Raw genomic sequence first — 12,966 nt, forward strand, 5'->3', positions numbered from 1 at the left:
TAGAAAATATATTAAGACAATGAACTTGAGAAACAACAAAAACAGAGTTATCACTTGGGTTTTAAAAAAATAGCTTGGACATCAAATTAATGGCAGCTGTCAGACTTCGAGGGCTGTACGTTTATTTTAACATTCATTCAATGTTCAACCTTACAGGGGAAAAAAAAAAAGGACTACTACCTTTGCCAATGGCTACACTAGCTAAACAGATCAGTTGTTGCAATTATAATTTTTCCTATTGGTCTCTGTTTCAAATGTTTTTAAGCATAGGCCAGTTGAATTTAATTCATGCAGTCCTCAATGTAAAGAAATTCCTTTTGTAAATTATTTATTTAGTGTGGTTTTCTACTTTCAAAGATTTTGCCCCCTGTATTTTTGTGATAAGATACTTTCTGAGAAGATTTAAAAAAAAAAAGTTTCTTGAAACAATGGGCCAAATTCTCTATGTTCCAGTTAATTGACGTTTTTGTGATACAAACCTTTCTCATGGATGGTTTTTTGTTGAATTTTGTGTACAGAATTCCCCCCACAGGTACGTGAACAGGATGGGGATGGACAGAATGACTGGGAAACAAAAAGGTTGCCAAACTCAGAATGGACTAGACTGATAAAGGGAAGCGGCTGCTATTGAGATCACTGATTTTGTTCAGACTTCAGGAAGTTGGTATACATAAAAAATAAACATGTGTGTGTGAGGGTTCGTGCCATTCAGGTGCACCACACCTCATTTTTCTTTTCTTCTCCCTTTCTATTTTATCTGTTTTTGTCCATGCGAACTAAGAAGGGAACAATAAATTGTATCATAAACTCAATGACTATCACCTTGACTTGCCACACATGGCTTGGAAAAACTGTACTGTTTCTGTTATTTTTAAAACCACTGCAGCATTTCTAATAAGAGATGGAAGTGGAAGTCAGTAGACCAATGGTGCTACAGATACTCATTACACAAATTGTCAAAACGTATGCTGGCTGTTTTATCATTAAAAAAAAAGGCCAATGGCATGAACCCTCAAACATGTATATGTTTTTTTATTTTTTACATGTCTTAACCCCACGCTGTCTGAATGATATTGGTGACCCAAAGCTGCGGCCTCGCCTTGTGAGAGTGGGGTATCAGAACTGGAGAAATAAGTTCACACCAACCAACATGCCACAGCTCAATGATAAAGAAAGGTACAGGGTGGGGATAGAAAAATGTCAGTAAAGGAGACAAAGGAAGAGGACACTGAAAATCTCAGATATAGAATGAGAGAATAGAAGGGTCTATGAGGAAGAAGAGAGAGACCCAGGCCATAATGAAATTACCCGCAATCCTGCAGAGACTGTAATAATTCTCCGACAGTTGAATACAACCAATCTCACCATAGGTCCAAAATAAGCAGCAATTGATAATTTTTTAAAAAATCTTTTAGAATGATAGCAAACTTCTCTTCAATCACCCAACATTACATTCATTTGCAGTGAATAATGGTAGATATCCTTGGTTAAGAATAGAGACCTTGTATATAACAAAAACCTAATTTTACAAGAGAGCAAAAAATGATCCTATGGTTGGAAATGGAAAATAGAATGCCAATTACAAGTTGCAAGTTAAATTTGATGATAATTATACTTAGTACAGTACAAAAGTTTTAAACAACAATATGTTTCAGTGTTAGCAACTCCATCAAGAACATGAAGCATGATCAGTTCTAAGTCTAACAGCCAGTGAAGCATGATCAGTTCTAAGTCTTAAGCAGCCAGTTGAAGAATTCGCTCCAGTCAGCCATAGCAACGGACATTATCTGCCAGATCGCACACAGCTGTTTCAATATTGAAGAGGAGCCCTGGGGGGCAGGTATCTATGTGGGGCTTACCGTTCTCGCAGTGAATATATGAGTCACAGTGTCCACGGTAAGCAAACAGCCCATCACTCTCAGGACACTGTAACATTCAAAAAAACTTCTTATCCTTCAATCCATCAGATAAATCATTAACATCTGATTGTAATTGGATGTTGTTATGCATCAACTGACCAAGTTACAAAATTGACTTTTTTTATTTTTTTATTTTTAGTTTTTTTGCCCCACCTGGTAGCTAAAGGTATCAACGTTATATAGTTTATTGTTTGAACTTTTGTTCTCAACATGGTTTCGTGGGAAATTAATTCTGACAAAAAGCCAACCCCTCAATCATAAATTAAAGGTTTGCATCAAGTGAATAACAGCCATTTCTTAGTCTGAATTATGTAACAAAATTTCATGCATTTGTGAAAGAGGTCTGTAGACAAATATGATCAATATAATACATGATACCGTATTTGATAGACTAAAATCCTGTACTTAAATGAGCATTAAAATTTGTTAAAAAATACCATTTGCTACACTGCACTGAATTTTTTAAAGTCAAACTGAATCAGTACATAACAATTTTGTTGGTTAGTAGGTGATGCAAAACAAAAACAAACAAAACAACTAAAGGAACAACAGTCAAGCATCAAAAGATCAAGTACCATTGCCTCAGATTATGACAATATATTCCAGCTGATGAGTCTAAATGGCACGTCTGGACGAAACTCTGCATAATGCACACGGCCTAACCACCCAAAAGCTGGTTCTATTCCTGTGATTTTAAGATCTGCGGCTGTGAAAGCCTTTTTTGAAAAAGAAAATTCATGCCTTTATCTTTATTTTGACATATAATACTTGACATTTCACAAGAAAGATGAATTAATACACAGGATTTTAGGTTTGTGTAAATATCTCAGAATCTATTTTTGGCACTTGGTCAAGTGATGTATGACACCATCCAATTCATTCTTCCAGTTGAAAAAAAGGAAAGGAACAATGGAGTGGAAGAGAGAATTAAAACTAGTTAAGGAATCACCAGAAAGACATAACAGATAAATAAGGGAAGTGAACAAACAAATATAGAGGGAAATAGCAAGAGAGCTCTAGGAAGAGATGATGATGATGATGATGATGATGATAATTGCCTTTGCTGGCGAGATCTAGTGTTTAATAATCTGGCCATGTTACCTGCTATGCCATGGAGTAGATCATACAGCCAGTGACTCAACACAGTGTTGGATGGTGGTAAATAACCTAACTCTCTAAAGGAGGTAATGGCTTTGGGTGGAGGAGGCTCCTTAAGTTGGGTTCTGGTCCCCCAACGGAAGAAATGCTACTGACGTTCAGCAGGCATTGTCTGTTCTCCAGGTTAGAGGCGGCCTCACTGAAACTCTTTTTTTTTTTATAATTTGCTTTATGTCAAACCGACACAGATAGGTCTTATGGCGACGATGGGAGAGGAAAGGCCTAGGAGTGGGAAAGAAGTGGCTGTGGCCTTAATTAAGGTACAGTCCCAGCATTTGCCTGGTGTGAAAATGGGAAACCATGGAAAACCATCTTCAGGGCTGCTGACAGTGGGGTTCGAACCGACTATCTCCTGGATGCCTTACTCACAGCTGTGTGACCCTAACTGCATGGCCAACTGAAACTTGATACTTGTATAAAATGCCTTTGAATGTGGCAACCCGTCATATATGAAGGGTTAAAGTTGATCAGCACAAAGATCTAATGAGTACCCCAGAAGCAACTGCACATTTCTTGTGTTTCCACAGAGGTGCAAGAAGTGGATGGAGGCCAATGATCCTCAGCCTGATCCAGGAACTCCTTGAATAATAATAATAATAATAATAATAATAATAATAATAATAGAGGAAGAAGAAGAAATTACGGGAAACAAATTCCTCCAAGTAATCTGCATAGTCCTAAATGTGCTTATTTGCAATTAAATTTAAATAAATAAATAAATAAATAAATATGATCATTTGGAGACATTCTGATCTGTTGCTAGTTTGGCTGTCAGTGCACCAAGTTTGCTATTCAATGATTTATTTTACTTTACCAGATGGCAGAGAAATGGATCTCTATTGGCAACCTTTTCCTGAGCCTTTAATTCATTTTGACAAGTAATTGGGAGGAAAGAAAAAATGAAATGATGAAATTTTTCAGATGATCGATGAAAGAAAGGCAACTGTCCCACATCTTCAGACATAACAAATTCCTACTGAACATCTTTGAAGGCTAAATTTGTGCTAAAAGGATAAAGGGAAGACCTAGGAAAAGATATTAACTCCAAATGATCAACAGATGAACCCTCTTAGTGCCAGTCACTGAGAATGATCCTAAGAAAATTCACGGAACTTGCCAGCATTACTCTGAGCGACTCAATGCTTCTTGAATCATAGTGGGCCTTATGGACTGAAAATGGCGTCATGCTGTCATAACTATTGGCAAGTGTCAAGTAAACATACACTGGTGGCTTTCTCTTGTTTTTCAATATTAAATTCCTTGATGTTTCAAACATCACGAACATCTCAAAAGATGTCATAATCGTATAAACATGCCTAACAACCTAAGAGACTTGGTGACTGTCCTTATTTCAGGGAATAATATCGAAGCAGAATATGGCATAAAGGAAACGGTTAGAATAGAGCTCCAGAAAGGTGTTGCTCAAGGATCTCCCATTTCCCCAGTATTATTTAATCTGGCCATTGATGATACCATCAGAGAACTGACAGATGACGTATTAATAATAATGTTATTTGCTTTACGTCCCACTAACTACTTTTATGGTTTTCGGAGACACCGAGGTGCTGGAATTTAGTCCCGCACAAGTTCTTTTACATGCCAGTAAATCTACAGACATGAGGTTGCCGTATTTGAGCACCTTCAAATACCACCGGACTGAGCCACGATCGAACCTGCCAAGTTGGGGCCAGAAGGCCAGCGGCTCAACTGTCTGAGCCACTCAGCCCGACAGATGAAGTATTTGGGTACCAACTTTCATCTAAACTTAACAATATTTCAGCTTTAGCTTTTGCTGATGATATTGTTTTGGTAGCAAAAGACAAAACATCTCCTTAGTCACTCCTAAATATTGCTTTGAGTATTTTATTTGGCATCAGACTTACTAATTTCAAAATGCAAAATCATGAACATCAAAGAACACCTTTGCCAAGGAATAGTAATTACTGTAAGATCAACTACTTTGGAAGGTATACAGTCTGAGGAAACAATCAAATATCTTTGTGTAAGTTTCGAAGATAAAACTGCACTTGACCAGACCAAAATTATTAGAATAAGATCTAAATTCCCTGACAATTTCCTGTCTACTAAAATCAGGCCAAAAATTAAATATAATTAACCAGTAAATACGATCAAGTTTGATTTATCCACTTCAGAGTACTCCATTAAGTAAAATTTCATCACATTTTCTGGTGGACACTGACAGACTTTTGCAATTAACTGTAAAGTACCGGTATATAAAAGGGTTACCACAGAACTGTTCCAATGAGATGATATATCCCCCAGGAATGCTCGAGGGGCTGGGTTTAATTAAGACCGAATAATAATAATTTTGTGTGGCTATTTCTAGCCGGGTGCAGCCCTTGAAAGGCAGACCCTCCGATGAGGCTGGGTGGCATCTGCCATGTGTAGTAGGTAACTGAGTGTTATTGTAGTGGAGGATAGTGTTATGCGTGGTGTGAGTTGCAGGGATGTTGGGGACAGCACAAACACCCAGCCCTCGAGCCAATGGAATTAACCAATTAAGGTTAAAATCCCTGACCCAGCTGGGGATCGAACCCGAGACCCTCTGAACCGAAGGCCAGTACACTGACCATTCAACCAACGAGTCGGACTAAGGCCAAATGGGAAGTGTATATACAGTGGTTCAACATCGCCCAAAGGCTGGTCCAAATTGACAATGACCATCTGACCATCTGCGGAGATCTTAGGCAGAAAAGGAAAATATACTGTGATATTTGGATTATTCCACTCAATGAGGACACAACCTCAAAGTTCAGGTGTTAGATTCCTCATCCCATTTTGTATCCATCTTATGAAGCATGGTGCAAACTTCCTCATAAAGGGAAAGGAGTTGAAGTTTATGGGCAAGATCTCAAGACTAATTTGTGGGTGAACAGCAGGAAAGGCTTATTCTGCTCCCAATAGGCTAATTCCATAAAGAGATCCTGTAACATCTCAATGGTGAGTGTGGTACCTGGAAGGACCAACACACAACATTGTGTAGACACCCAGGATGTGGAGAACTGGAGAAGTTTGATCACGTTCAGAGTTTTAAGGGTAAATTGTAGAGAAAAATTAGTCATCATAGAGTGCACTCTTCAACTGCTGCATCACTATGTAAATTACACTGGGAAGTTTATGAGGAAGTGGTTTGTGCTTCAGAAGATGGTAGAAATTGTCAAGCTGGCTTAATCTGCATTGAGAGGAAATAGAAAGGATGCCTGATTTTATACCCAATGGTGCAAATGGAACAGGAAAACCAGCAAGCAGTTTGCATTGATGAGAAGGCTATCTACTATCCATGCATACCTTGCATCTGGTGAGAGATATAACTTGAACATAAAGGATTTTTACTTAGAAGCTCAGGGAACAGCTTTTAAGCATGGGAGAACTCGGCATTACTGAAAATGAGATAGATGACATCTGTACAAATATTTTGAAAGATTCACTTAATATTTTGCATTGTATCATGGAGTATAAAAAATTGAGTGTGTAGTTTTATGTAATTACAAATATTTATAGTTGTGTCAGTTTCTTCTGAACCCTTGTGGACAACTGGAATGCTGGACAGATGATCTTTCTGTTTTGTTTTAGAAATATATATATATATTATCATAAATTTACATTGCTGTTTGTTCCATGATTTATTTTCTTGCCCTACAGACGCAAGCATGGTGTTCGAGAGTAGCAAGCGCTTGTCAGACAACGCAATCCAAGATATGCTCGTTAATGAGTCAAGTGATGGTTTTAACTCATTTCAATGGATAAACATCAAATATGTCACCAGAGATCTTATACACGTCGCCATCCTCGACATGAAGTGCCGAATGGAATTTTCCCAACCTTGAAACATCCAACTACTTCTGGCGGATTTGATCCTGTGATGCTGAGATTTGTAGGCCTGGACTCTATCATTGATTCACAGAGGGAAGAATAATAATAATATTAATAACAACAATAACATTCTTCCTTGCTTTTTCCATGTCCTAGTTTTTATGAAATTTTGGCATCCTGTTAATAATTTTCTAAATAGTTAAGTATATCATGTTTCTTATAACGTGTTTATAACTTTCAATACTCATTTTTATTGTTCTTTTAGTTCAGTGGTCTTAAAATGAGTCAAATTTCAAAATTTTTGTTTGCATAATTTGGAATTCTAAAAGAAATTATTTCTTAAAATCAAAAATAAATCTTATATGTCATTAAAACTTACAGAATTATGTTCTTCACAATCTGGCAAAGTTTAGTTTCATTAATCGATTGGAGACGAAAGACGGGCACTGCCCGTCCTCGGCTCCTAATTGCCATAATGACGAAAGACGGGTGCTACCCGTCCAGCATTTAAATCTCAAATTACTTATTCATAAATAATAATAATAATAATAATCGTATGGCCTCAGCTGCCGTTTTGCAGACATTTCGATTTGACGCCATCTGGCTGTCTGCTCGTCAATTTCGACGTTCCGGTTTACTCTGTCTGCCATCTAGCGGACCTAGAGTAAACCGGATCTCTCTTGGGCGTCTATGGCTGAGATTGAATTAATTTTGTCGGGTAAATACCAAATGTATCACCAGAGATCTTTTACATGCCGACATCGTACGACATGGAGTGTCGAATGGACTTTTTTCCGCCCTTCAAAAATCCGACTACCTCTGCCGGGTTCGAACCCGCTATCTTGGGATCCGGAGGCCGACACTCTACCACGAATCCACAGAGGCAGCTATTCATAAATATAGATAGTGCTGATAATTGATATCTGTAGTTTGTACTGAAGTGTTTGGAAGTTCCTTGACCACTACTGATTATTTCATGTAAGTATTTTATCTTTGGTGGATATCTTTTCAGGTACCGGTACGCGTGAGGTTTGTTTATATTGCGATCATGGCGGCGCCAAGGTCTGAACGCAATAAAATCTATCAAATCTGGTGAATTTTATGAGTGGGTGATTGAAGTTCTAAATGAAAGTGACTGTGTTATACATGATTGAGTGAAAGCAGTGAGAATACTGAGGAGTGTATAAGCGAAAGTGATGTACGCATGAGTGATTGGGCCTGGATTCATGAGTCGAATAATCCAGTAAAATTCCATTTCAGGAGTCAATGCAGAGTCAATCCCTTGATTTCTGGACAACTGTTTGAATCTGGAACAGAGTTAGATGGATTTAGTCAATTCTTGGGCGATGATTTCTGGATGGAGATCTTCAACGAAACTAATAAATATGCACACAATGCATTTCTGTCTGGCAGGGATTGTGGTAATACATAGAAAGATATATCTGTACATGAAATGAAGGCTTATATCACCCTCATCATAATAATGTCATAGAAAACGAAACCTAACCTAAATGATTACTTGGGCACAAAGAAAGCTTTATATTCCAGTGCAAGAAGTGCCTTGTTTCTCTTCATTTGGAAGACTGTTTCAAAACTTACTACACAAAGAAAAACTTTGGATGCCCCTGAAATGTTGTATTCAGTTGTCAGTTTGGCCATACTAAACCTATTTTTAATTTAGGAAAAAAACAAAACAAATAACAGTAAATATTCCAGTGTTCTGGTCTTTCAGACAGTCATCCCTTATAGTAGAACTAAGCTAAGAAATATTCAGTCACAGGGGTCAAACAAGTCTGGAATAAATTCAGACCTCAATCAGTTAAAGGCAGAGAAAATATACCTTCTTCCTGAAAACCTGCATTCTTCACAAACATTGGCTGGGAAGTTTAAAACACATCTTTGCATTATCACCTGGCAGTAAGAGGGTTAAGAGGACAGCAAACTAGGAGAAGAATGGTTGATGATTATAAGTGTTTCATTCTTCGTTCTCAATGCTGTCGTCTCTCAAATTTTCTAAACCTTTTGGCAAATGTACGTGTATGTATCAAAATACATCTTTCTTCTAACTAATGAATATATCGTGTCTCTTTTTGCTTTTCTCTATTCTGTGAAATATGACCACTGGGCAACATATTTCTGTGTACAGCCTACTGAAAGTAAAGTAACTATTAGTGTTATCAAAGTCTCATACTTGTCTATGTGGCATGTATCAGTAAATGGGGCATATTAAGTTTCAGAATCTACTTTGTAGCATCATTCAAAACTCTGTTGAGGTGTAGTGCTTTAAAACAGTGCAAATGTTGTATGTATACATTATGTAAGGATGAAATATATAAAAAGCCTCTGGGATGGGTTTAAAACAGTTGTTCAGAAGTGTGAAAACAGAAAGGAATGGCAAAGATCCACTGTATTATAACAGAGAAATAAAGAGATTAAGGAGGAAGTGCAGGTTAGAAAAATGTACAGTTGTGAATGGTTTTGTAAGCAAGGAGACATTGAAGAATTTAGCAAGAAATTGAATTTAGCAAAGAAATCAGCTAAGAATAATGTGTTTGCAGACATAATTGGCAGTCATACGAGTTTTAGTGAAAAATGGAAGGGCAGTGTATATGTGACGATTTACAGAAGGCAGAGGTAGTTAGTCAGCAGTAGGTAAAGATAGTTTGATATAAGGATGATGTCCACTTAGAGGAAGTGACTAATGCTAACAAAGTACTAAACTTTACCAATGATAACAAAGATACTTACAAAATGATACAAGAGTTGAAAACTAGAAAGGCAGATGGAATGGATAAGATTTCTGGGGATATACTAAAGGCTATGGGTTAGGAGATAGTACCAAATCTGAAGTACATATATGCTGTTTGAATGGAGGAACTATACCAAATGAATGGGGAGTTGTTATAGTAGTCCCAGAATACAAAGGAAAGGGTGATAAACATAAAGCAGATAATTACAGGCAAGCCAGCTTGATGTGTGTTACATGTAAGCTCTGTAAAAGAATTGTTTCTGATTATATCAGATATATTTGTGAAATTACTAATTGGTTTGATAGAAGGCAGTTTGGGATTAGGAAAGGTTATTCCTGGGAGGCTCAGATTGTAGGATACCAGCATGATATAACAGATATTTTAGATTTAGGAGGTCAAATGGACTGTATCTCTATTGATCTATCCAAGACTTTGGACAAGGTAGATAATGGAAGATTATTAACAAATGAGGGCTATTGCATTAGGCAAAAAAGTGACTGAAGGAGTGGCCAAATTTCTAAAACATAGTAGAGAGAACTAGAGTAGGTGATCTACAATGATTGAGAAGGGTGTCCTGCAAGGCAGTGTTATTTGATATCTGTGTTTTATGAGTTATGAATAAGGAACTGGAATCACAGATAAGGCTTTTTGCAGATGACGTTATACTGTATGGAGTAGTAAATAAGTTATAGAATTGTAAGCAGCTGCAAAAAGACCTTGTCGAAGTTGTGAGATAGACAGCACGGGATGAAAAGTCAAGTTGTAAGTTTCACAAAGAAAAGAAGTCCTCTCAGTGATAGGATGACAGTAATTTATGGGGATCACTATAGGTACCTAGGTGTCAATATAAGGAAATATCTTCATTGGGGTAATGCCAGAGGTGCCAACTATTATGGATTGTCCATAATTATTACGGATTACACCTCACGATTACGGCATTACGATCAAAGGGGGAGTTATAACGGAAAAGCTGAAATTATCACAAAAATAATCATTTTCTACGGAGAAAAAGAAAAGAAGGGAAACTGTTCAATCCTTTCAAGCCTTTCTCCTAAACCATCCTCATGTCAATACTTGTGAGCTGGCAACAATACTTATTCAATCGCCACTTCCTTTTGCCACCCTTAAGTGTTGTGAAATTTATTGTGAATGAAGGAGCTCCGGCTCTGCTCTTCTCCACTATAAATCCTTCAGAGTAGTTGCTATTTTAAGTGTACCTGCCAGTTGACAGAGAGAATGAGAAAGAATTGAAACCTATATTAAGCACATCTACACTGGAATCGCTTGTGGTTCAGAAGACGAAAATTTCATCACAGGGAAAGGATGCTTCAAGAAAACCTACACTGAAAAGCAGCTGCTGCGTGAGAAACAAGCTACAAGGAATGTTTTATCACAGAACTAACAGGTTGTGTGCAAATGTTATTGTGTAGTATGATATACTTTAGAATAGACTGCTGTCGAGAAGGGCACAGGGGGTTATCATTATCGAGAAGGAAGGTGCGTGGTTCGGACTTGACTCAACAATTTTCTCGGGGGTGGAGGGTGATTACTGATCTGGGTAGTGACGTAATTGGGATTGTAAATAGAGGTTACAAATCTCTTAAAATGGTTATGAGGGTATTTAGGGGTTGTTGTAAGGATGAATAGGAGAGGGCATATATACTGGAAGTCTTTGCTAAGACCCCAATTAGAGTATGGTTGTAGTGTATGAGACCCTCACCAGGATTACTAGATACGAGAAATGGAAAAGATCCAAAGGAAAGTAACACGATTTGTTCTAGGTATTTCTGTTGAAAGAGTAAAGTTACAAGAATGTTACAATCTTTGAGCTGGGAAAACTTGGGAGTAAGCAGTATGTTCCAATCTGTCAGTGGAGAGGTGGCGTGGTATGACATTAGTAGATGAACAAGACTGAATGCTGTTTTTAAAAGTAGGAAATATCTTAATATGAAGATAAAACTGGAATTAAAGAGGACAAATTAGAGCAAATATTAATTTATTGGAGAGGAATTAGGGGGGTGTTTGATAAATTTCCGACTACTTTGAAATCACTGAAGAAAAAACTAGGTAAACAACTGACAGGGAATCTGCCGCCTGGGCAACAGCCCTAAATGTAGATCAACAGTGACTGATGATGACAATGACAACTACAATAACAGCAGCCATTTCCTAAATTTACTTGCATATAGGCTAAATATGATACTAAATGTACTCACAACAAATTCACAGTTTGCATATTCGGGATAGTCACAATGTTTCGCTTCTAGGTTAAAATGTCTCCCAGGAGGACATTTCTTGAGCGTGGGACGTCCCTCATTGCACATGACATAGGCATTACAAGCTCCTTGGACTGCAAAGTAACCATCCCATTCTGGGCACTGAAAATAAAAATAAAAATGATAAATAACAAGATATACCAGTGCTACAAAAAAGTATATGTCACACCTAGATACCTATAAATTGTATTCTCCAAACCAACAGCTACAGCAGGGGAAATATATACAAGCCTCTCAACCTTAATCTACATCAGAAAAGAGCTTATTTTCCTACTTTACCATTCACTTCTGAGCAGATTATTAAGCTCCTCAAGGGCCAAAGAACTGTGTCTTTAGTACCACTAGAAAAATACCCAGCAGTTATGTTGAGCTCTCACTCCTTGGCTGAATATCCTGCATTCCAGCCATTTATTCAAATGGTCTTGGGTTTGATTCCTGGCAGAGCAGAAAATTTTACCCATGTCTCATTAATTACTCTGGTTTGCAGACTAGGTATCTTCTACCAAGGTGGCTGCTGCCCAGAGAAATGAACTGTAATCATCGGAATGCTATGTAGTGATGGTGATTACATTGCTTGGCCTCTCATATATGCACACACAGTTTGATATAAATTAGATGCTGCACCAGTCTTTGCTGAAGCCACAGATCGTTATCAGCCAGTAAAGTACAAAAGCTACAACTGTTCCGAAACATTAGGAGCTTGAGGTGGAGTGTTTCGGTACACTGTGCCGGCACATGACACACGGAACTGTAACTGCACGCAAGACATAACTTTATGAGGTAACATGGCATGCTCCGCATCAGTGGGAAAGTGCCTGTACCTAACATGCTGTGTGTAGTTACAGCTAGTGTAAAGCTGCATGGAACATGAAGGAACAGTTGGAACATTTAAATTCGCGCCCAATAATCATGTTTAAAGGCTGCTTTTAGGTTAAGATTTTGCAGTCGATATGAAATACACATATCACAGTTACATCATCAGCACACGCGTTTAAAAGTAACTATTCCAAGAATATTTTCACCAATTGA

The 12,966-nt window shown here is 37.7% G+C and overlaps 1 protein-coding gene across 1 annotated transcript in view; it reads right to left on the bottom strand.

Moving 5' to 3' along the window:
* Positions 1 to 1,313: 1,313 nt before the first annotated feature.
* Positions 1,314 to 12,966, bottom strand: part of LOC136880867 (myosin-3) — a 299,781-nt gene continuing 288,128 nt past the window's right edge. Inside the window, exons 38-39 of the mRNA XM_067153408.2 lie at positions 11,878 to 12,039; positions 1,314 to 1,926 (exon numbers count right to left, since the gene is read on the bottom strand). Of these exons, the coding sequence (XP_067009509.2) occupies positions 1,765 to 1,926; positions 11,878 to 12,039 (324 nt within the window). The 3' untranslated portion in view covers positions 1,314 to 1,764. The remainder of the gene's footprint in view (positions 1,927 to 11,877; positions 12,040 to 12,966) is intronic.

This window comes from Anabrus simplex, chromosome 9 (genome assembly GCF_040414725.1).
Source record: "Anabrus simplex isolate iqAnaSimp1 chromosome 9, ASM4041472v1, whole genome shotgun sequence".
NCBI lineage: Eukaryota > Metazoa > Arthropoda > Insecta > Orthoptera > Tettigoniidae > Anabrus > Anabrus simplex.